This window comes from Lipophrys pholis (assembly GCF_963383615.2).
Source record: "Lipophrys pholis genome assembly, chromosome: 11".
Lineage (NCBI taxonomy): Eukaryota > Metazoa > Chordata > Actinopteri > Blenniiformes > Blenniidae > Lipophrys > Lipophrys pholis.
The window spans coordinates 3,608,623-3,634,280 of record NC_137631.1 but is presented as its reverse complement, the minus strand read 5'-3'; the positions used below and the strand labels follow the sequence as shown (position 1 = coordinate 3,634,280).

The 25,658-nt window shown below is 44.2% G+C and overlaps 1 protein-coding gene across 1 annotated transcript; it reads left to right on the top strand.

Annotated features, from left to right (window-relative positions):
- The first annotated feature begins 402 nt into the window (after window positions 1–402).
- Window positions 403–17,356, top strand: LOC308117326 (peroxisomal succinyl-coenzyme A thioesterase-like). The gene is made up of 12 exons (XM_080476129.1): window positions 403–480; window positions 859–892; window positions 5,151–5,352; window positions 5,429–5,528; window positions 5,618–5,805; window positions 6,440–6,609; window positions 9,167–9,286; window positions 9,728–9,810; window positions 10,152–10,245; window positions 14,113–14,193; window positions 16,919–17,060; window positions 17,156–17,356. The coding sequence occupies exons 1-12, from the start codon at window positions 440–442 to the stop codon at window positions 17,263–17,265; spliced, it is 1,365 nt and encodes a 454-aa protein (XP_080332255.1). The 5' UTR covers window positions 403–439; the 3' UTR covers window positions 17,266–17,356.
- Window positions 17,357–25,658: the final 8,302 nt, after the last annotated feature.

Sequence of the window (25,658 nt, the reverse complement as noted above, 5' to 3'; positions counted from 1 at the left end):
ACATAGACAAAAAGGCAACCTTAACAGAAAGAAATCCTTGACTCGATGAAGTCAGGCATTAACAAGTCGGGAACTTTCTGTCTTTGGCTGCAGCAGCAGTGTTCCTTTCAGCCTTGTTTACTTTCATACCGGTTCACATGACGTCACACCCCCTGCTGCTCGGCTCCTCTCCAGCAGAACACACTAAAGGATTTCTCCTTGCAAATACTGAACATGTTCATTGTCTACGATCTCTCCTTCCGAGACCTTCAGAGTGGATCGGACCAGGAAAGGTCACTCTTAACACTCCCCACACCACAGGAAAATCACTCTTAGCACACCACCGGGCCGTGCCCCTGCTGGACTCTTTATGGGGGCGGAGTCAGAGGGAAAGTAATTGTGGTTGTGTTTTGTGACGGGAGTGGCTGGAAAATAAAAGCACAACTCACTTCTACTCTGCATGCAGACTCGGAGACAGAGAGTGAAAAATTCAAACCTGTGGTAAGTTGAACACAAACGAGTTACTGATGTGTTTTACATTAACTTGTAGATTTACTCATCATCTTCATCATTTAACATTTTGCTGACCAAAGTTGATATTAGGTAGAAATGTTAATGAAATGTGCTGACGAGACGGTGAAGGAGGTTCCTGCATTAATGTTTATGTGACATGAAAACTTGAAATTGAGAAATTTGTCACAGTTTGCCACTCAGCATGGAAACAGGAGACTCTTGCTTTTGGAATTCATGCAAAATGTCAGGATCTGTAAATACTAACAAAGCTCAATAATAATATTGCGTCACTTTAAGACCGTCCTGTTCTCTTTCTTATAGAAAAGATACCATGACTTTACCTGTATTCTATTTCTGTACATACAGTTCTGCCTTTGGTAACATCAGTGGCTGCACCTCAGTAAGTAAGAATAACTCATTTCATTTTATTGTTAAATGATTAAAGGATACCAGGATTCTATTCCATTTGCTCTGCAAGCAACCAGAGAGCAAAACAGACCAGTAATACAAAACGTCTCTATTTGAAAAGTTTCTGAATGCATTGGCTTTTTTAAGGGACACAAGCAAAGCCTGTTCGTTGAAAGCTCTGCCTGCCATTCCACTATTATTAACCAAGGAACATGCAGCATTCTGATAACAAAGGGTTCTACTTGGTTAATGTGTGTGAGATGGAAACTACAAATCAAAACGGCAGATCACAAGAAACAAAGTTTCAAAATGGTGGGAACTAGAGAAGGCCAATGCCCATATTCATAAAGCATCCTAAGACTAAAAGTAGCTCTTAGTGTCGTCACTCTTAAAAAAAATCTAAGGAAAAATCTTAAATGTTTCCTTACTAAGATAAAAGTGATTCACAAAGCATTTTAAGCCCTAAGACAGTTCTGAAGGTGGAAAACTGCTAAAAGTAGTGAGGAGGACTTTAAAGAGTTTCTTAAACAGACCAGATGACAGAAAGACAGAGAAAGGAAAGATGTTCTCCGTTTGTTTAATCAGTGGTGCCGAGCACTGCGAAAAAAGGACCGCATCATACATAGTGTTGTCCTCAAGACTCCACTGAAATCCTCCAGCAGTTTCTCCCCCCAGAGGAGAAACACCAGGAACAATGAACAGGCCATAAAACCGCAGGGATTAAGGCAGCGACCCCAGGAGGGCCGCAACCCCCAGGTTGGGAACCAATAGAAACTGTGCAGCGAATGCAGAGCGCTAGCTGCCAGCCACTCATTGGTCAAACCGACCCCGGACACCACAAGTGTCCAAAATTCAAACTTGGTGAAACTCCCGTCCAACTAACTGCTCACCGCTTCTCATCCGCGACCTTCGAGAGAGACACACACGTCTCTGCCACCTCGGGACGGAAAGAGAGCACAAAGTGGAACCACAGAACCGAACCTAGGTTCCGCCCGCTGGACGAGCAGGACACAGTTTGGAATACTTCTTCTTTTTTGGATCTCCGGAGCGCAAGCCCGGCGCCTCTCCCCTCCAGCTGCACAGCGTCCCAACTTTTCTGGAAATCGGAACGCCGAATTCAGACCCGTTACCGCTGCCTCACAGAACCGCACAGCACCACCCGGTGCTAAACAACACAGCGCAACGACTAAGTAAGAGAGCTTTGTCTGGGCAGCGTTGGTTAGATTAGCCTGAAGCTAATACATGTCGAAATATTAACTAACTTAAATAAACTTTTTTCCAAAACGACGCTGATATTTTGGTAATTAGCTATATGCAGATTCTCTGGTGGTGCCCCTTTCACTATTAATGAATAATGAACAGATTTTTTCCAATTAATAATTTTTCATTAATGAATTATTGTCAATAATTAATTAATTAATTATTAATTAAGTAATTATTCACTTTAGGAGTTGTTAATGAGTAAATGACAGTTTACTTCCATTAATAATTACAATTTTTCATAAATTACTTCCATTGATATATTACTTTTAGTAATCTATTACATACAGTAATTTAATGCTAATAACCAACCATAAATCCCAATAGCAATGGGGTCAACCACACCTCCTCACTAAGAGGAAAGTTGCTGTCAACTCCTTGCTCAGAGTTGCTCTTAGAAACTTCCTGAATCATTGCTAAGCTACGATTCCTTGCTAAGAAATTTAAGGCTAAGTTAGGAGCTCTGGAAGACTCAGACGCCTCTGGAATAGGAGCACAGGTGATTAGAGCAAGATGGCCGACGTCAGTGTTCTCTTGATCATGTGGTCGAGAGAACAAAGGAGGGTAGAAGTCAGACTTTAACGTCTGTTTACCGAGTGTGACTCTGTTGAAAGCCAACTTTGAAATGAGTTTACGTGAACATAATTCAAAAACGTCTGAACCCGTCAGATGATAATCAGTTACATGTATGATGTCATCTTTCATGTGATTTGTGAAGGATTGCAAGTCAACAGGTTAGTGAAGCAAAGATTTGCATGCAAACCCTGTGTTGGTGTGAGGCACGCTTAATATTGATTTGCAGGTTGGCTCACGACTCCGAATATCATCACCAGTCGAACTCGACCGCAGGTAATCCAGTCAACATCATGAAAGTTAAACAGTTCTGTGCAGAGCCTCCTTGCACCTCTCATAGCCCACTGTGCCAGAGGATCAAAGTGCTTATGACAACAAGAAATGTTAAAAAAACAAAATCTATAGTCATCTGCTAGTAAACAACTATGAAAAACCAGTGAAATTAAGTTGTGATTTTCGAGCGCTGCTGAGCGAGCTTTCTGAACCGCCACCATCTTGGCTGTGACGTCAACAGTGGCCAAGGCGATGTGAATGTCTCCATACCAGCAGACGGTGGGAGGCGGCAGAGTAAAGACTGTAGATTTGATACGCTCTGACAGTACACGTTCCACTCACCGCGTCCTAACTCACCAACTAACTCACCAACAGTGAGTCTCTCACCTCACTGCGAGAAAGTCCTGGTTCAAATACTGGCCGGGTCCTTTCTGTGTGGAGTTTTCATGTTCTCCCTGCGTGTGCATGGGTTTCCTCCCACAGTCCAAAAAACATGTACCGTGGGTCCCACCGGGACTTTTTTTCTAACATATGGCGCTTACCGGAACTTTTCGTAATGTCTGGATTATAAGCCGCTACTTTTTTTAAACACTTCGAACCCAGTGGCTTAAACAATGAGGCTAAATTATGGATTTTTACTGGTAAAGGAGAGGCATGCCGACGATACATGGGTGATGCGTTCAGGTGCATCATGTAACTCTGCTCTCTGTGGCTGCACTCTGGAGCTGACCAGTCTTATTTGAAAACTTATTTATCTTGCCTTTGTCCATCCATCCATCTTCTCCCTCTTATCTGTTTCCGGGTGGTGGGGGTGTCAGTCTGAGCACTGTCACCCAGATCACATTGCACAGATTAAGAATCTTTCCTGCGGGTGGTGAGCCCACGGGAAGGTGGTGCCCGGCGTGGGACATGAACCCTCTACCTTGAGATTGCGAGGCTCATGCTCTACCAACTGAGCTAGCCGGGGGCTGTCACTGGCTGTTCAGTGGTTAATTAAAGTCCAGTTGTGAAAGACTGTTTTACATCTTGTATTGCTTACAATACATTTACATCTAGATAATACATAACCAGTCTTTCATGATCTCAATCATGTGTGGATGCATACTTTATGCATTAATGATTGTGGTGGTTCTTGTCTCCCAATGGGAATGTTGCAGGTCCGACCCCAGTTTGGGGTTCAATGTCTTGCTCACAGACACAGTGTCAGCGCCTTGCATGGTGGCAGCCTCCATTGGTGTGTGAGTGTGTGTGAATGTGATTAACGATGTAAAGCACTTTGGGGCTGCTCACGCAGTACCATTTACCATTTCAGACATTGGATGCTTTTTTGGGCCACTGGAAGGAGTCTGCCTGAAAGAATGTTTTAGGACAGAAGGACATCAAGGGGAGGGTCTGACTTCAACCAATTAAGACTGTGACCAGAGATATTTGACAATGAGTCAACAATATTGAGTAATACTGAATTGCAGTGATGTGAAACAAAAAAGTACAATATCATCTGCATAGAGTAATGATTTTGGGACTGAGCCCCCAATTGTAAATCCAGTAAAAGATCAGATCACAATATTGTACTTTTCTCCAGAAAACTGTGTAAAAAACAATTTGGCAACACCCCTCCCCCAAGAAGTCGATGTAGTTTTATTCCAAAATCTCAAAATCTAAATTTGAATATAGCATTGAGTGAAATAAAATGGAATGAGTTATTTACAGTGAATAACATTGAAATCTGTTTTCAACTATATACAGTAACTCTAAAATCGAAGAAGTGAGGGAACCATTTCCAAAAATGGGGAAAAGGTAAACAAAAATGTAATAATTAATAAAATAAGCTTGGCTTAATGAGGAATGTAAAGCTCTAATGACAGAAAGAGACGTCTCACTTAAAATATCTCTGAAACTTGACCTCACTACAGCCAGATTAAGATTTACATCTTTAAAGAATAAAATTACTCATGCTTTCCGTAAGGCCAAAGCAAATGTGTTTTGTAATGCTTTTTTTGTAAAGCTCTGTTTGAGAGAGGACCAAATAATAGACCGTACCTTTTGTTCGCAAATGACAATACCCTAAACATTTTGTTTTGTATTAGCGAGGCCTTCACATATATTTCTAATTTAATCTGTTGTCCCTTTTATTTTTCACTCAGTTCATAATGGCTGGGAATCAGTGTTGCGTGAAGCTGTCAGTTGAACCCTCCAGAGGACTCATAGATGAGAAGTTTATCATCATGGTCAAGAAGGTCCTCCCTGGTTTCTCACTGACCCTCCATGGCCTCCATCAGGATGAAGATGGACACAGCTGGGAGGCCTTTGCTCACTACATCTCTGATGCCACTGGGACTGTAGATGGTGCGTGGTTCAGTACCTGGAAAAATCTTGTTCAAGGCGGTTTGGTTTGTTAACATTTGTATCTGTACCGTTTCAGTCTCAGAGGACTGCAGTCTGGGTGGGACGTACTCTGGAGTCGAACCAATGGGATTACTGTGGAGTCTCAGGCCAGTTCCAGACAGCACACATGGGCTCGGGTAGGGTGACCAGGCTGCAACTGCGAAGACAATAAACAAGTATTCAGTCAGGTATCAGTAACATGTTGGGTCCTGCCCTTATCCTTTAGGATGAAGAGTAATGCTCAGACTCCCATGGTGGTCTCGATCTCGGTGTACAATGGCCATCAAACTGAGGGCTTTGTGGATCAGGTGCCACTAGCCAGTGTGTTGGTGGAACGCTGGTTCATGGCCCCTGGTGTTCGCAGGATCCCGATCACAGAGGGTGGACTCACTGCGACACTCTTCCTGCCTTCAGGTAGGACTGATGTTTCAAGGACAGTGTGTTATTGGTGGAGCTTACAAGTCACATTCTTGGTGACATAGAAGACACCATTTGTGATGCCCATGGTGTTCATTTCTCTTTTGCCCTACTTTCATGGTTCACATTCCCTCATGGTTTCTGATCTCCTTGTGCTTTATGTTGTTCTGGAGTTCATTCATGCTTTGGTTTCATTTTCTTCCAAACCATGTCTTCCTCACCTCTAGTGTCTTGTGGCTCCACTCACGTTCTTCTCTTTGCTCAATCACCTCCACTGATCACCTATGTTAGTTGTCAGCAGTGCCGTTTTCTCCCTTCCCCCCTTGTGTATATCAGTGCGACCCACAGGATTGTCAGTTATCCAATCATCTACGATCACAACTGAATTCTCCTTTATGTGCCTTGTGTGCCATCTCAGCCTGTTTACTCCCCAATGGATTTGATGTTTCTGTAAAGACTTTGTTTAGATTCTTGTTTGTAAAAAATGTTGTTTCTGGAATAAGATTAAATTAAGATTTTTCCTCAAACTAACTCCATCTTCGGTCCGTCCTACACAAGCCTCAAAATGAATCACTGAAACGACACCAAGATAGAATGTAATTTCTTTGCTAATGGATTCTTTTGTGTGAAGGACCTGGACCATTCCCTGGGCTCCTGGATCTGTGGGGGGGTTTAGGTGGTCTAATTGAGTACCGTGCAGCACTGCTGGCATCCCATGGCATTGCCTCTTTGACTGTTGACTACCTGACTCCTGAAATCACTAAGAAAACTGGAAAAGCTGTGGACAAGCAGTACATTGAGGTGATTGAGATGAGAATACCCAACATTATATTATGTACTGCAAAGACTTGAGCCATTAGGATTACAGATGTAGAAAACAGGTCTTGAATGAGAGAGAGCTCAAAATCTGAATTCATTGTTTAATTTGAAATTCATTCATTTTAGCAGTCGCTGAACTCCGAATTTGAGTCGAATTTTACCCAGATGGACCAGGTTCTCAGAAAACATCCATCCATATCCTTTCCCGCGAAGTCCGTTGGGGGTCACGGTGGCAGAATAGAGAGCAGAGAAGCCCAGACATCCCTGTCCACTTCAACTTCCTCCATCTCTTCTGGGGGGACCCCGAGACGCTCCCAGACCAAGCCAGAGACATAATGTCTGCAGGGAGTCCTGGGCCGACCTCGGGGCCTCCTCCCAGTTGGACGTGCTTGGTAGACCAGAGGGACTGAAGAAGTCGATGTAGTTTTATTGCAAAATCTAAATCTGAATATAGCATCGAGTGAAATAAATTGGAATGAGTCATTTACAGTGAATAATATTGAAATCTGTTCTCAACTCTAAAATCAAAGAAGTGATGGAACCATTTATAAAAAGGGGATAAGGTAAACAAAAATGTAATAATTTAGCTTGGCTTAATGAGGAATGTAAAGCTCTAATGAGACCCAGGGGGCATCCTAATGAGATGTCTGAAGCAGCTCAACTGGATCCTCCCAATGTGGAGGAGCAGCGGCTGGACTTTGGGTCTCTCATCATTCTCTGACTCATCCTGTTGCGTTCAAATGCTGAAGCAGAGAGGAGGAATTTGGGTGAATTTTCTTTCCAAACTACTGAGGAATTCTATCTGCAGAATATCTATGGACCGATGATTGATCAAATTTTTCATTTCCAACATGTTGACACGTTTTGGTAACTGCACATCATTCATGCTTTTCATTGAAGAATAAAATGTTCTTCGCTGTGAAATTGCTGATTTTGATTTAAGTATTGACAATCATGATTGTTCCATCACCTGTGACATTCTAAAGTCTTGGGACTGAACTATAGGAGGCCTGCAGAGAACAAATCAGATCTAATATTCAATTAAAAACTACTAAGAGGATATTTGAAACTATTCCAGAGTTCAAGATTTACAGGTGTACAGCTTAGGGGTGCAGATAGCAGCAATGTGAAAGTACAAGGGGTGAGTCAGGTACAAGTAGTTACAGGTACAGGTACTAGTGAAAACCAGCACCAATGAAAGAAAGGTATTTCCTTAAAAGAAAAAATAGAACTTTTTAACAAAGCAAGAAAGTTTATTGGAGAAAAAGAAATATATTACTTTTAAGAAGCAAAATCTACAAGTCACAATGTAGTATTTAGTAGTCCAGAATGCATTTGGATGCACCATTTAAGGTCTCTCTCTCTCTCTCTCTCTCTCTCTCTCTCTCTCTCTCTCTCTCTCTCTCTCTCTCTCTCTCTCTATATATATGTTTTTATATATTGGTTTTTTTTTTGCCACGTGGCCTCCCGCTCTCCTGCAGTGTGTGAGCAATGCACCGCTCCCACATGTTGGACTTAGCGGGTGGTGGGCTCACGTAGCCTTCTGACCTCGCTTGTTCAGGCTGTGCCCGACCGGGACACGTGGGCTACCCGGTCACCAGGTGCATGCCGTCGAACACCACCTCCGGGCCTCGCTCCAGAGGTGTGTCCTGATAACCCTCGTCTGGGCAGATTACACGATCTTCTGTGTTCCTTGTTCATGGGTGAGTGTGGATGTGTTGGTCTGGGCCTTCACTCCAGACCTGTCCGCCTTGGGTGACCCTACCAGGAGCATGTGCTCCGGACAGCTTAGGTCTGAAGGTCACTAGACCAAGCAAGACCTTCTGCCATGACAAGGTCACAGTCGAGGAAGGGTCTCAAAAAACAAGTTTCGAAAAATATTTGGCCACAAAAACCGCTTTAATTCAATTCAACTCAATTCAACTTTATTTCTATAGCGCCGAATACGAGAAAGTATTTTCAGGGCACTCTTACAGAAACAACCCAAGGAATCCACATGAGCAAGCATAAGCAACTGTGGAGTGGAAAAACTCCAAAGTTCTCTCCTCTGTCCCCTCAACTCAACTGAGATAGTAGAGAGCTGCCACCTCTGGGTCTGGTTCTGCAGGTTTCTTCCTGTGAGGGAGTTTTTCCTTTCCGCCGTCTCTGATGCTTGCTCATGGGGATTTGTTGGGTTTGTCTCTGTTAACAGCACCGATGAATGACTGTGTTCTATTTGGTGCTATTCAAATAAAGTTGAATTGAATTCAATCAAATTCCAGAAAATGCTTGTGAACTCTGAATAAACTGAATTCTAGTGAGTAGAATTTGACCTGGTTGGACCAGGTTCTCAGAAAAACACCTTCATAAAAATGTTTGGCCACAAAAACAGCTTGAGATGAGATATGACTCGGCTCTGAGAAAATGCTTGTGAAGTCCTTTTTATATCACCACAAAGACTAAAGCAGTAAAACATTGAAATGCATAAGGACATCCAGTGAACTCAGGGGTTGAATTGTGATTCGTGCCTTAGTTTTAAGACTTAGTTTTCTGACTACAGATGGCTTACAAGGTCCTGCAGCAGCATCCTCAGGTCCTGGGCAGCAGGATCGCTATGTTGGGTCTTTCCTTTGGAGCCAGCGTCACCCTCAAGATGGCTGTTTATTCAGAGGTTGTGAAGGTAAGATGACGAAAGCTGAGCCTCTAAAGAGACGAATGCTGAGGTTTGATCATCCAGACTTACCTCCATTCAGTGGTGGGAGCTTCTTGATGTGCTGCTCTGAACTCAATATGAACATGACCTGTACTTTGAAACTCACAATTCCTCATCACAAACCTAAAAAGATATTGCTTGATGTTAGTCCTTGACAAACCAGTCTTTACCTTGACAAGTGCCATGAAACATAGACGACACGCAAGTTTCAGAAAAATAACGAAGTACACAGACTGTACTGAGGTCTGACAATCAATGGTTGCTTACTAATCAGTCATAATCTGACCTGGAGTTGAAGTGTTTTTTTACAAAGTGTTACTTTATCCTTTTTATTCTTTATGTTGTTCATGAAACTGAATTACTAATGTCTGACCTGGTCAACATCGAAAGTATGATTGTGTCTTCCAGCTCAGGTGTGCTGTGTCTATCGGTGGTTCTCATGTGCAGCCAGTTGACGGATTTGTAGAAGAACTGATGATTTTCTGTCGAAAGTATGTGGATCCATTTCAAATTGATTGTTTCTAAATCATTCAATTACTGCTGATCAACCTTTCAAAATGGAGCTACCATTCATTTTTATTGCTATTTACCGGATTTTATGGATTACGTGGTATTTCTTATTGACCATGTGGTTGTTCCACCCAGTGGCACCGCCAGGATTCAATTTCATAGTATGGGGTGGGGTGTGTGTGTGTGTGTGTGTGTGGAGGGTGGTGGGGGGGGCATCATGTGCGCAAAGACAGTCGTTCTTGGTGAGCGCAGGTGGGGGAGGCGTACAGAAACAGATGAAAGCAGCCCAGCAAAACTTTATTTTCCGTTGTTCTCTATCCAGTCGCTCTGAAAAGATTCGCTACAGTGAGAAGCAGGAGGAGATTACACGAGATCTGCTGCTGCCCATCCCTACAGACCCTTCACTCAAAGTGGATGTAAGTAACACTGTTCATTTTAAAGAATATCATTTGTGTTTGTAGTTTGCAAGAGAATTTTTTGTGAATTTCCCTGTCATCCCTTTTTACATTTCATGCTGACAAACTCTCACCTGACAGAATGGCTCACTTACACTTAAACCAGTAATGATGGCAACAGAGGATTTTGGACAACTCCATTCATTTTTGTTCTTTATTTTATTGACAAAGAAATACTGAGCGTACTCTTAGTTGAAAACCTTAAACAAAAAGATTGTAGGGACAGTAAAACAAGTCATACTGCATTTTACGCTTTGGGAAAAAGTCTAAACAAACCAATTTCACCACATAATTAAGAAAACAAAAAAAGATGAGGCGCCCCCCAATTTCCATAGATGGAAATGTGAAACTGATGTGTTTTAAAAGAAGAAACAAGAAATAAGAAAATATAAGAAATACAAGATATTGCAATATTGAGAGCTCAAATTGACGTAGTAACTGACGAAGTAATACATAAGCGGATATATAAGCAGACATTACAGTGCTACTATAAGGTGTTTGGTTGATAACAAATCTCCAGTGTGGCTCTCTCTAAGAACGTCTGAACCAATAAAGGCCTCTTCATCCTCCACAAGAACAAGACGAAAGTTCGGCAGTGCGGGGTCCTGCCGAACACAATGACGTCATTTCCTTCTTCCAGCTCCGTCTGGCCGAACAAATTAGTTTCGGCTGTGCCAACCGCCCTGGCCGAACTATGTGGGAGCCGCACTGTCGAAACTTCTGCACTGCCGTGTGCTGCGCATGCGTGTTCTAGTTCGCTCATGACTATCGATAATATTTTAATCATATTTAGCTTGCAACATCGCTACTGTACGAGCCCCGCAGCTCGTTAAAATGTCGGAGTGTAGGCTGACGTGATGCACCTGAACGCATCACGAACAGCTGTCAGCTCCTGTAGTTAAAACTGGACTAACATCGCGCTCCGACAAAAACTTTTTTATAACTGAAAAAGTTCAGAGAAATGTATTTCTGAAAGCACTGGAGGCCAGAAATAAACTGTGCAGTTGAAAAGTTTAAACGCCGCTTCACAGACTTGTGCCTGCTGTGAGGGGGCGTGGCCTGTTGTGGGGGCGTGACCGGTGGTGGGGGCGTGGCCTGCTGTGGGGGCGTGGCCTGCGAGTTCGGCAGCTTCTTATCGGAGTATGAACAGTCCTGCCGAAAAAGCTTTTTTTTTCTGCTGCTGGCTGACGTCACTGCCACATTTTCTTCTTGTTCTTATGGGTTCAAAAGGGAGTATGCAGGGGCCTTAAGTCGACCGAGGCCCTTCTGTGAGTCTGTGCACTCTCTTTACTGATGTTTTTCCTTAAGTCAGTACATCGTTGCTTCCAGGGGAATAACTTCCATTATACCCTGAAACCACTGTGAGACTTTAGGAGGTTTGTCAGAGATCCATTGAAGTAGGATGCCCCGTCTGGCACCTCACAGAAAAACATCAAGCCGTTTCAAAATACAAGGTGTTTTCTATGCAGGATGCAATTCAAGGATACAAGACTGTGAGGGACCGAGGCGGTCACCCTGACTCGGGATGTGTTCGGCCTGGTGGTGGTAGCGAGGATGAGGAAAGGATGAGGTGGCAGTCGGCGTTTCAAAAATGAAATCAGGTTTATTTTAAATGTTCTTGTTCCAAAAGTTGACACAAACATTTGTTTCCAGCCTCACAGCAGGCTGGCTGCCACAGACTTACTCTCTCAGCTGTCAGCCCCCACACACTGAAAGTGTGCCTCCTTAAATAAGGCCCGCCCCACCCTTAATTCAGCCAATCAGGACAGGCCGGAATAAAACAAATGTCCAAGGGGTGTTTAAACCACCCGAAATTAACATGACTGAAAAATTATAATAATAAAGTAGCTGAGCCATCAGAAAACCATTATAACATTACACCTACCTACAATACACTATTTTAACCCGTCACCAATTTCCCACTATACATATTTACACATACATCTACAAACAATGCACTCCTACACCCAGTGGACTGGGCCAGCTGCCGTCTGACGGCTGAAATACAGCTCCTCCAGCAGCGCGCGCTCTGCTGAGGGAAAGTCTGACGGGCATTGCAGGAAGTGCGTGCTGTGAGTTCTAGTCTTTATTTTAAAGGGAGAAGGGAATATCACCTTCTCACAAAGACAGTGAAGAGAAATCTAGGTCTTTACCAGAAATTATGGGAATTTGTTTGCAAACTTTTCAATAAAGGGACAGGCAAAGATGCAATGATAGCATGTTCCCATTGAGATCTTGCATTTATTGCAGCATTTGCAAAGTGTAGTATTACTTTTATTCCAAAGCACTGGTGTAATCTAGAGCCTATAGACTACTTTGAATTGAGATTTTTACTTTAAAGATGAGAGCTCTCCTGGGTATAGCCTTGCTTTTGAAGAGACAAAGCTGCAGATCCCTAACAAATGTCCAGAGGGGAGGTCACATTGTTCAATTAGCTGGATGAATGACTTCACAGTGCACATAGAAATGACTGTGCTGTATGTGGTACTTTAAAAACAAAGTTAAATTGAATTGCATTACTTTCCCGCAAGCTGGTTGTGTTACTAACCTATGGTTTTGTCTTGTGAGACTGTCTCGTAATACCGATTTCTCAAATGAGTATCAGCGGCGACGTCAGTGTAAACAACATACTTGTAGTGATCAACAGGACCTGCAGCGTTTAATGCTCCAAAATACCGACATTAGTTTGAGTTCAACTTGGTAAAAGGTGACAAAAACATTAGTGTCCGCTGTGCACTCTGCGTGGGAAGAAAACTTTAATCGACCTTAAATCTGAACGAGCAGCTAGAAGGCAGCACAGGGAGTAAAACTCAGTGAGAACACCCCAGACGAGCCCCGCCACACGCTACCCGCCACATGCTACCTGCCACCCGCTACCTGCCACCCACTGCCCGCCAGCCGCTACCCGTCAATCGCTACCCGTTACTCACCAGCCGCCACTCGCCACCCGCTACCAGTCACCCGCTACCGACCAGCTGCTACTCCCGAGCTGCTACCCGTCACTCGCTACCGGTCACCCGCTACCCACCAGCCACCACTAGCCACCCGCAACTCGTCACCTGCTACCCGTCACCCGCTACCCGCCAGCTGCTACTCGCGAGCTGCTACCCGTCACTCGCTACCCGTCACCCGCTACCCAACAGCCGCCACTCGCCATCCACTACCAGTCACCCACTACCCCCAGCTGCCAATTGCCACCCGCTACCCATCACCCGCTACCTGCCAGCCGCCACCCATCACCCGCCACATGTTACCCGCCAGCCGCCATGGTGAGGAATTCATATCCCAACACAAAACTTCGTCAAATGGGGGAAACTGGTTTGTCAATCAAAATCCAGGGATGTTGATCTCACTTGGCAGTACGGGCCTCTGGTGACACGTTCAGCCTTTATGTCCTTTCCTCTAATTACTGACATGACTCCAAGACACGACAAGAGAAATTGTACAAAACAAAGGAAAAGCCAATGCGTGTAAAAATTAACTCAACAAGCAAAATTAAATCCAAAGTATCATGTGGGTTGCATATTTGTGCAGTTGGTTGAGTGATACTGATTAGATAGCAACAATATAAGATGTGGGCGAGAAGTCAAGGAGCCTGAACCAAGAGACAATGTGAGACTCAAAACTAAAAGAAAAAACAGACAAGACAGAAAATATACTGTGTGAGTGAGACTTCCTTTACAGCCAAACCACAAGTACTGTGTAGACGTGAACACAGTATGTCAACTTACTGCAGTGGATGGAGAAGCCGCACCATATGTTCTGGGCATAAACAAACAAAGATAGTTTAAAGAATTAGCATCCAAGCTTTTATTTGTGTCTGAACAGGTGGGACGACTGCAGCATCCTTTGTTGCTGGTTGTTGGTGAAGACGATCAGAACTGGGCTGCCCAGGAGTCTACAAAGGATGTAAGTTTATTGAAGTGACACAGTCACTTTATAAAGAGACTCTACCAGAATTAAAAAAAAAAATGAAAACAATGAAAACATTTAAAATACGTTGTCAAAACCTTTCTGAAGGAAATTCCTCATGACGCTCAGACAAACATGTATTTTGAGCATTTATATTTTGCGAAAGATACCCGTTCACAACTGGCGGTCACGGAAACGCCCAAAGATTCCCGAAGCAAAATCCCGTTTGTACATTTGATTTCTTGAGATCTCGCTTTGCCACTGGAAAATCGATCAACGATCAGTTTCACTACATTTCAGACTTTCAACGTGGCTTGAAGCCTGAATTGGTCAAATGTTGATATTCTGGCTGGAGCTGCTGGGACCAGTGTTGCCTTAGTTACCTTGAAAAAGTAATCTGGTTCCTGATTAAGCCTTTAAAAAGTAACTGAGTTACTTACTGATTACTTGTTTTTAAAAGTAACTCAGTCAGATTACAAGTAACTTTTTAGTTACGTCAGCAGCTTCCGACAACACCCCCCACTGTCTCAACATTAAAATGACAAAACCTCAGTTCTGATCCCTGCCTGGCCTCCTGCTGATACATATGTGACCTTTGACCTTCATTCTTTGTTGTATTTATATCTGACTCACTCTCTTATTATCAGATATTTACAATTACTGGTATTTCTTTACCCGGAGATGTAGATGCAGTCTGTTGTTGCACCATTTATCGATTTATTGATTTTCACTGCCTGCTCTGTGCGACCTTTTAATTGCCCCCCTGGGGACAAATAATGTCGTTCATTGATTGGCTGATTGAAAAAAAGGGGCGGGGCTTCTTGCCAATTTATATTTTTACTCAGGAAAATTACAAAAATAGTGTAACATCTCTGCAGTTGTGTTTTCGGTGCAATGACGTGGTTTGCTGGTTTCCATTCTTTTGTGTTTCCTGAACATGGATGGATTTGAGAAAGTTCAGGTTGAAAGGTGGGAATGAGTGATGACGGTCTTGTTTTGGTGTTTGGTTTATTCTCTGTGCAGAAGTGATGCCTTTTATGGGAAGTATATTTTAAAGATTTCTGCTAGAGTAACTTTAATTAGAGAATCACAACGTGTTAAACCAGGTCGAGGTGGCAGAATGAACTCAAAACGTGTCTTCTTCTTTAAGGACTTCATGTGTTTTCATTACTGCCTTGCACACTTTTTAAAACTAAACGGAAATCCAAGTAGTTCATGAAATACATCCACAATGTCAAGTTAAAGTTTGCTTCAAATTATTTGTCTTTCAGTGTGTAGTTTACCTCCTGCCCACCAGTTGGTAGTATTGAGTCTGTGACATATCTTATATATATATATATATATATATATATATATATATATATATATATAAAAGAGCCATTTGGACCCGTTTCCCACTGAACAGATCACACTGGAATATGTATGTATATATATATATATATATATATATATATATATATATATATATTTGGAAACGGGTCCAAATGGCTCTTTTAGTGTTTAAGGTTGCCGACCCATGTTCTAACCACTGATCTAAAATGAAATATCTCAAGGTTTGACTGTAAATTTAAGGAAAAGAGGAACTAAAGTGAAACGGCTGCCAGGTGAATAAAGAACCAATCAAAGTGAGAACAGGCTGCACAAAAACTGGACTTTACTGTGTTGGTTTTACAACATCCAGAACATTCCTAGTTGGGATCTGGGTTCTAGATGATTTAAAGTTGTTCAAGGCAGATTATTGATTTGGTAACTTACATGATCTTCTCCCTTTTCAGTCATCCTGAGTTTCCCTGAACGCTCGGATGAGCGGGGCCCTTTAAATGTCGCCGCAAGGAATTGTGGGGGAACATGAGCTTGTCTCCTTAGGTAAAGGATGCCTCAGCGTTTCCTCGGCTAAAGGAGGTTCTAAAGGAAGCATCAGTGGTTCCAATGCTAAAGGAGGTTCTAAAGGAAGCATCAGTGTTTCCTCGGCTAAAGGAGGTTCTAAAGGAAGCATTGAGCCTCCTTTCCTGAGCTTATAGAGAATTTGATCGTTCTTATCATGGCCGCCACTTAAAGACTTTCGGGGTTTAAGGAAAAGGAGATAGGAGAGGAAATAAGAGGGACTATTGGGATGCACCCTGAGTCTCGTCATCACCAGCAGGGAACTTTACTGCAGGATCAACTGGAGCGGGCGGAATGCAGACGTGGAGCAGCGAGATGATAGTAGACTAGGATCCAGCGTCTGGTTATGGCTTCAGCCTTGCTTCAGTAGTGAGTGAAGCCAGGCTGAGTCTCTCCCTGATGGTGGTGAGTCTAATGAACTTATTACTGTGAGCTTCACACTGAAGCTGGCCCTCCTGCAGCTCTGCAGGGCAGGAGGTGCAGACGAGACACTGGAAACCTGAAACCTGGCTTGTGGCGGCCAAGCGTTCATGGCGACGTCGCTTTTTGATCCTTCGATGTCGGCTCTTCCTATCACTGTGAAGCAGAATTCACCAAGCGTTGGATTGTTCACCCACTAATAGGGAACGTGAGCTGGGTTTAGACCGTCGTGGGACAGGTTAGTTTTACCCTGCTGATGATGTGTTGTTGCAATCGTAATTCTGCTTGAGATCAAGAAAAAAAGACAAAACCTATGAAATGGAAATACATGAACGATGGACTGCAGGTGCCACAAACCAGAGGTATAAAGGCGATATAGACGAGGGCCGGATGAAGTTTTGACCTTTTTGTTTTGTAGATGCAGCAGATGATGGAACGTGCAGGAAACAGCCACCTGTTGACCGTCCTGTGGTACCCAAAAGCAGGTCACCTGATCAAACCACCATACATACCACACACCCGAGTCAGCAAATCTCAAACGGTTAATTCTCATGGCCCACGTGCGTTCTTTTTCAGGCTATACCTCTTTGGTAGAACGTTCATGTGTTAAAAATGTCACTTTTCACCTTCAATTGGTTGTTTCTTATGATTGCAGGTCTGACACTGTGGGGTGGAGAGACAGTGGCTCACTGTCACGCTCAGGAAGACTCATGGAAGAAGATCCTGCTTTTTCTGACTGAGAATCTCTTTGGTTGTGACAAGTAATGATTTTACAATCCAAACTTCAGAGGATTTGAATCAGTCTGGATGTTAAAACAGTTTTATCTCAGGGCCCCTTCATACAACGTTTCAAGTGAAAATGTTTTTGTCTTTCTTTCTGAAAACGTTCATTTTCAAAACAATGTCAGTTTCCATGGAAACGGCAGAAACACTGGCAACAGTGGACTTTTCATCTTGGGCCACTCGATTATGCGCTTGTGTTTTTTGTAATAAAACCACACACGCATGCATGCAGAAAAAACAATGTTATAAATTTTAAGTATACGGACATTCCAGTGGACAGACGACCAAGTTGGATTGTTATTATGGCTCCTGTCGAAATAAGACTACCAAGTCCCAGGAGAATATGGACTTGGACTCATGACACCACGGAGGCCGCTGTCCATCCATTTGCACATGTGCAGAAGAACTTCGGCCGTGGTGCTCATGCGCAGCAGCAGTCATTAACAAGGCGACTGGCCCCGAGTGTTTGTCGGAAGTTCCACCTTGTGAGTGACTCCAAGTACTGTAATTGTGTAAACAGACACTCAAAATTCAACAGAGTACAACAGAGTATTGCGTTTTCACTTCAATTGTTCGTCTCGTTGAGACGAACAATTGAATTTTGGTTTGATCTCGCTACGACATTCCTACGGGCCGTGGTCCAGTGTTTTTGGTAGCCTTTGTAGTGTTTGTAGGAGGCGCTAGAGAGCACATTTTGGCACTCTGGGGGTTAATTTTTACATTTTCTTATGGTTATATTATCCAGTGTTATTGAGCGTGCCAAATTTGGTGAGCATGTGAGCATGTTTAGGGGGTCAAATGTATTCTCCTTCAGAGGTTGAGGGCCTTTTTTGGGTGAAAATCGTACTTTGAAAGGCAAACTGCGGACTTCCTGTCAGATTAAGGTCTGGGGTACCAGTGCGTGATTTTTAGGTCTCAATGAGACGAACAATTGAGTTTTGGTTTGATCTCTCTACGACATTCCTACGAGCTGTGGTGGCCGTTTTGGTTTTTCTAGGTGACGCTAGAGAGACATTTTAGCACTCTGGGGGTTAGTTTTTATATTTCCTTAAATCTCTCGGCAGTCTTTATGAGCGTGCCAAATTTGGTGAGTTTATGTGCAAGCTTGCTGCAAAAAAAAGAATAATATTAAGAAACATTGCAAAAACAATGGTGCCCTGGCCTCCAGGCCCAGGCCTTTGGAGGCCTCGGCCTTTCTGCAGGAATTCTCAAGGAATTTTTTAGTTACTCGCACATACCTTGAAAGTCTAGCTGGGTTCAATGTGCTGTCTCAGGTTTGATGTTGAAGTTGTTGAGTTGCTTCTTGAAACCCAGCGGGCAAAGTTTATAAAAAAATAGTACGATTTTTCCCACCTGGATCGTCACTCTTTTAAGTACAGTGATTTCCGGACTATTGAGCGCACTGGAATATAAGCTGCACCCAGTGTTGGGAAATTTGAAGTTTCTACACGAACGAGCTCTAAGTTCAGTTCACAAATTTTAAAACGAACTAGTTCAGTTCATAGTTCCAAAAATTAACTAGTTCATAGTTCTTTTTTTTTTCTAATATGTTGCTGCGAGCTATTACCCTCGGAATACTGGCATTTCCCCATTGTTGCCACCCATTCAGTCCACACTAGTAGCAGCTGCAGCTTCACACCCCGACAGTATATTCTCAAAAACATGAGGGAAAACTTGCTGCTTGAATGATCTTTATGAATGAGGAATTATTAAAACAAAAACAAAACGGACAATAGTCCTTAAGGTGCAAAGGGAAATATACCAGGCAGGTTCTATAAACAAATTACAACTTAAAATAGTAAAACCCTTAAGGAATAGTTTAGTTACTTGCACTTACCTTGAAAGGCCAGCCGGGTTCAATGTGCTGTCTCAGGTTTGTTTTACGGAGTTGCTTCTTGAAACCCAGCGGGCAAACTTTACACAAAAAGGTAAGATTTTTTCCACCTGGATCATCACTGACTTTTTCATAAACTTCTTATAAATACCAGGATTTCCTGACTATTGAGTGCACCGGAATAAAAGCTGCAGCCACCAAATTTAAAAAGCATAAAAAGAAAAAGATAAATTGAGTTACGTGATGCACCTGAACGCATCATCCACGTATCAGCGGCATGAAGCTCGTTAACCCTTAAAAAGCCGAGTCAGCAAAACAGGGTTCAAAGCATGTAAAAAAAAAAAAAAAAGCGACTTATCATCCGGAAAGTACGGTAACCATACGAAGATGAAGTATTAATCGTGGAGGCAGAGTCTGAGGTAGTGCTGCTGTCTTCCGTTTGTTTTTGCCGCGATGCTTCGCATTTTGATGATGCGACTCTTTGTTGGCTGCTGTTGCCAGATTGGCTGTTTCACTCCGACGTGTTAAAGCACGTTTACGGTGAGCTTTAGCCGGGTTTTCGACTGGAAGGCTCGGAAATCTGGAAACTCTCTTAAACAACGTTGAACTGCCCCTTGAAGGGGCTTTTCCACCAGAAAGAACCAGGTGCTAGTTCGGAGCCAGGGCCCGACTTAGCACCAGTTCTTTGTCTTTCCACTGCCAAAGCCCCGGCCTAACAGGGGCTAAACTGGTGCTACGCTGGCCCCACTTCGTTGCTGGGCCAGAGAGGAGCTAGAGTGGGAACCGATGCGTCATCAGCTGGGGGCGGAGTTATCTCTGGAGTTATCTCTGGAGTTATCGCTACCTAAAAGGCGGAAGCGAGGCTGTACCGGCTTTCTGAAAACTGCAGCGAACACGGAGCCCCAGAGTGGTTATAGAGAAAAAAATAAAAAATACGCGTGGGAATGATATAATAAGTCATTCCCTGAAGTTGATAATACGAGGGTACGGGATTATTTAATTTGCATTCGCGGAGCCGCGGCTCTCGAGAGCGCTGCTGTCAGTCAGCTACGTCAGATATAATTTAGAAGCAGTTTTCCATTGTTGTTTATTTTCCACAGTTTTCATGGTGACATTATTATAACCAACGTCACGTCCAGGTCTTGTTTCGCGTTCTGACCGCCGGCTGAGGCGCTGGAGCCGCTGAGCAAGGCAGTGTGAGACAGCAGGGGGCGCTCCGCTCCGAGACGCGCCAATATTATTTTCTAACCCACAGAACTTCTTTATAATGAATACCTTTGGTTCATCAGCAACTAAAAAACAAACTACATGCTAATGTAAATGAAGACTTGGATTTTATAGGCATAAAATGAGCCTTTTAACGGCTTCATGTGAAAGAACTTTAATCAGTGTGTTTACGGAGGTTACCATTGGAAACAGTTTCTAGAGCTTCGTTCTCTCATTCTACACCTCCATTCTTCTCCGATGTCGAAGCATTTGATTCAGACACGCCCAGAAATAAAGTGAAAGGAGAAGAAATTCACTATGTAATGCCCAAATGTTGAAAAATAAGCCCCAAACTCATACACGCTTTATTTTTTCCCCTCTATGTCCACTCCGGGGCTCTGGACTAAAGCAAGACGAACGCGACAAAACACCAATAGAGACAAGAAGAGACGTAATGTCTTCTTTCTCTTTGGTGCGTCTGAGGTTCAGGCCAAACTAGATGGAGCGACGCGGACTAAACCGATGAATACAGTCCGTCTCCTGGTTCCTGGATGAGTGCTGTCAGCGCGAAATTGTTGAAATCAGTCACGTATCACGTTTTGGAGAGACGCAATGACGTGGCTCTCACTTGGCTCCGGGAACGGTGGAAAAAGAACCGGTTCTTTGGTGGTGCTTTGGCTCTGACACCGGCCCCGAACTAGCTCCTGGTTCATTTTGGTGGAAAAGCCCTATGAGCGCCGTTCACAAACACCAGAATGAGCGCCGCTCAGTGACGTTCATCAGGCAGAAATATGATACGTTCAGTTCACGTGAGCCCAAAATATGAACGAGTGCTCATTGAACACGTTCAGGCACAACTGACTCTGGGGTTCTTCTGGCATCGAAGGATTGGCATGAAAAGCCAGCAGTGATCGGCGGGGGTGCTGTTTCTCAACCATCTTGTATTCAGAGAAATTTAACTTGCAGTTCCAACTGATCACTGAGATCACTCCACAAACGAGTAGGGCAGCACGGAGAACTCTACAGGCTGATCTGCTAAGCCATCATAGAAACCATTGCATTTAAGAGAAAAGTACTTTTTAGTTAGTGTCCACTCGAGAGACCGCTATATGCATCAGAGAGTTAATTGATCTGTTAGATATTAAATTTGCAGTTTGTTTCAAACATCCAGTTAAAAGAATTGCCCAAGCCTCTGAATTTGAAAACATTGTGTTTATATGTCCCAGACGCGAGGCCCTGAAAATGTTGGTATTTTAAAACGGGGGACTGGTGGAAAAGTTTAAGAACCGATCAATGTAATTTGTTTCCATCTATTCAGTCCAGTTGTCCAGAAAATCTCCCAACCTGGCAACACCGCTGTTGACGCTATATTTAATGCCTCAGTTTAAGCTTTTTTTTTTTTTTAAAGGAATACCGCCAGTGAGATAGTATTTGTTTTTATTTTCCTGGACCCGGAGCAAGAGAGTGAGTCATTTCCATCCTTACCGCCTTGAGAGTTTTATTCACTTTTTCTGAACGATTTATTGGATAAAGGATCATATTTGTGACCAAACACAAACATGACTCCACGAGGCTGAGAAAGAGAGGGTGCTGCTCCCAAAAAGTAAATATGATGAATGGATTTTGATGGTCTTGTTGTGTGAGTTGCGTGAGCAGGCTGATCAGTGACTGACTTGAATTACGCAATCCTGCATTTTGGCCCAATAAAGTGACCGACACAGTAATAAAATAATTCCCAGCAGATGCAGAGGGCAGGAATTCACACATCATTTAATGGTTTTCACTTCCCCACAATGGACGAGATCAAATGGATAGGGACAGGATAATATATAACAACTCAGAAAGGCCTTACTTTGTATACCACTATGCTCTTCTCCTGTGAAGTAGAGGAAAAGTCGACTAGTGCACTAAATTCTACAGGTGGGATGAAAAAAACGTTCACGTCTAAACATCACACCAGCAGCAGCCTTAAATACAACCGTAAATTATCATTTGTTTCATGCTCGTGTCAAAATAACAACACATAAGAGTTTATTTGGCCCAAAGAGGAGAGAAGAGGAAAGGAGAGGTTTTGATTTTCAAAATCTCTTTATTAAAACATTGCATTTACTGTACAACAGTCACAATCAAACCCACAAAATGAGTTTCCTTAATCAAAAACTTACATTCAAATCATCATCATCCCCCACAGACCACAACAGGTCTGCTGTCCGCTGTTCAACCGGCAGCTGGTACAGGGACCTCCAGCTGGTACAGGGACCTCCAGCTGGTACAGGGACCTCCAGCTGGTACAGGGACCTCCAGCTGGTACAGGGACATCCAGCTGGTACAGGGACCTCCAGCTGGTACAGGGACCTCCAGCTACCTTCCTGGGAAGCGTCCATGTGAAGAAGCTCAGGCCACCTCGACTCCTTCGACCCTGCCAGGGACTGTCGGTTGAGAACCTTCACACAGGGGTGGTACAAGGGTTTTCTCACTGCATCCCTGAAAGTGTCCAGATGAGGGAATGTAAAACACAGCAGCTGACCTCCTCCCTCCTGCCACCCCCCCACCCCCCCACTGCTGGGTGAGGAAGTTGTATTTACCTCCTTCATCCCAGGAGAGATGAAGGATCAGTTGTCCTGATGACAACTGGCTGACAGCAACTGTCGCGGTAATTTGTTGCTAAAGAAGATTTGAACCCTCCTGCCTGGCGAGCTGACCAAGTCTATGGTGAGGAAGTGGTGATCAGTGAAGCCAACTGGACTGATGCTAGTGTGAATCCGTCTGGAGCTGAGACTCTGGGAGGTGGACACCCCATCCAGTCTGGCTGCACTGACCCTGTTGTTACCTGCCCTCACCAGGTCTGGATTGTGGATCCTTGACCCTCCATGTGTCTAACAGATCCAGGTGTGTGATGGTATCTTTAAAGGGTTTGGGATGACTGTGGGTGGGGCTCCTCACCTGTTCCTGTCCATAGGAAAACCCACCGGGCAATTAAAATCCCCACCGATAATTAGTTGCTCATGACGCCAGTTCACCAGTTCATTTTTCAGCAGTTTAAAGAAAGCTCCTCTTTCTGGACCTTGGTTGGGGGCGTAGACATTAACAAAACAAAACACAGAGCTCTGTATTTCCACCCTGACCACTAGAAGCCGGCCCTTCACCACTTCGGTGGAAGATAAAACTGTTGCGTGAGCAGATGGTCGAAACAGAACAGCTCCCCCTGCAGTGAGATTGGTGCCATGGCTGGAAGAGTATGAGAGCCCCCCCCCCCCCCCCCCCCCCCCCCCCTTTGTATGTTACATCCAGGAGGTTGTTAATTACGGAAGAGTTTTAAGGGCCACTGAAGAAACACAAGACAACCTTGGTGATGACATCATCATTAGATTCAGGTATGCTGAACCAGGGAGAGAACTAGAACATGCAGGACAGGGGCCCTCGAGGACCGAGGTTGGAGACCTCTGGTCTAGGGAATAGAGATCATCTCTATTTCTGTTGCTTTCACACACAGACACAGTGTCTGATCCTGAGTCGTACTCCATTTCACCCTCACATGGTGCCTGCTTATCGAGCATTTCGCAGATAGAGACGTTCCCCCAGCCTGCAGAGCCTGTTGAGGCTTCAGCCTCTGCAGCCGGAGGCTTGGATGTCAGTGTGAGCGGACCGAGAGCTGCTCAGGTTCTCTGCCTCCACAGAAGCCTGAAGCTTTGGATGAACACACTCTTCATCCGTATCATTAGATTGAGCGGTTGCTCGCTTCACACCGCGCTCCTCGGACACGGTGTCGACACACGCAACCTCTGGTGCATCCCCAGGCTCAGTGCCGGGGACGTGTCCGGCGCAGCGTCCCCGGCAGCACAGGCAGCGTCCACACCCCCCGCAGCGCCGCGCGCGGCATCAGCGGCGACCGCCCCCTGCTTCTTATGCGGACAAGCAAGTCGTTTGTGTCCCACATCGCCACACCGGAGGCACTTGAACTGTCCTGAGCAGCGTGAACCATGTAGGAACCGTCACCGTTCTTCACCCTGAAAGAAACTTCCAGAGCTTGAGAGGGTGAATCCAGAAACATGAACACCTGCAGTCTCAGTGACGTCTCTGTGCTTCAGCTTCTGATTCTTACACCATAAATTCACCATTTTAAATCGCTGGCAAACTTACCAAACCTACGGACTTGATCTCGGGTGACTCATTGGAAATAAATGGCGGCAAACGGGACTCGGTGACCCACGTTGACGGGACTGACAGCGGCAAAACTTGAACAAAGTTCTCCTCAATAAACACTGGGCTCTCTCCCAACTGGAGCACCTGAGCCTCTTCGCTCAGGAAAACAACCACAGCCTCATTCCTTCGCCATGCGGAGATGATATTGTCATGTCCTGCCTGGTCACCGACGGCCAGCAGAACGTCCTCAACCGTCACACTACTATCCAGCGCTACTATCCATTACTCCCTGCCGGATAGATGGAAGTGGCGTCTCGGAGGACGCCATTCCTCCCGAAACCCACCCGGGGAAAACCCCTGATTATTCAGCAACAGGAGAGGAGAGGAGGGGAGGGGAGGGGAGGGGAGGGGAGGGGAGGGGAGAGGAGAGGAGAGGAGAGGAGAGGAGAGGAGAGGAGAGGAGAGGAGAGGAGAGGAGAGGATGTTTAATGTTTAAATGTTCACACGTGAAAATACACACATAATGTATGATGCATCTCCATGTGCAATTACAAAAGTTAGACAACAGTCATCGAGGCATGTATATACAGCATTAACAGGAATCATTCATTTCACCCCCTCAGCCTACACAAATGCGCAGGGACCGTCTGCACATTACAAACCGCTGCGAAGGCAAAGACAGAAACCACCAAAATACCCGATAACGTGACTGGTGCTCAGTGATGGCCAAATGAAGCGTCTCAATCATTGGCTTTTTTTTCCTGAAGCCACTAGATGGCGCTGTCTGTTCAACAAACGTTTGACAGCACACTTCAGCCTTCCATCCTCGAACCAAGAGCGCCATCTGGTGGTCAGAAAATAAAGCGAGTGGTTGATGAAGCTTCATCTGGCCATCACTATAATGGTATTCACTGCAGTGTCACCAGAATCACTGCAGCCTTCACTTGATCAAACTACAACACTTGGTTTGATAGTGATATGTGTGGTTTGTAGTATCCGACTTCACTGTTGTAGTGGTTTTGCAAAGTTTTGCAGACGGTTGCTGAACATTTGTGTGGGCTGAGCGGGTGAAATGATTCCTGTTAATGCTGTAAATCCACACCTTGCCGACTGCTGTCTAACTTTTGTAATTCCATATGGAGATGAAATCATACATTATGTATGTATTTTCACTTCATGTCATTTCATGCCT

Coding starts and splice junctions, on each gene's coding strand:
- LOC308117326 (XM_080476129.1), top strand. CDS start 440: ATGCAGACTCGGAGACAGAGAGTGAAAAATTCAAACCTGTG. Junction 481..858: donor GTGAAAAATTCAAACCTGTG/GTAAGTTGAACA, acceptor CTGTACATACAG/TTCTGCCTTTGGTAACATCA. Junction 5,529..5,617: donor GACAGCACACATGGGCTCGG/GTAGGGTGACCA, acceptor CTTATCCTTTAG/GATGAAGAGTAATGCTCAGA.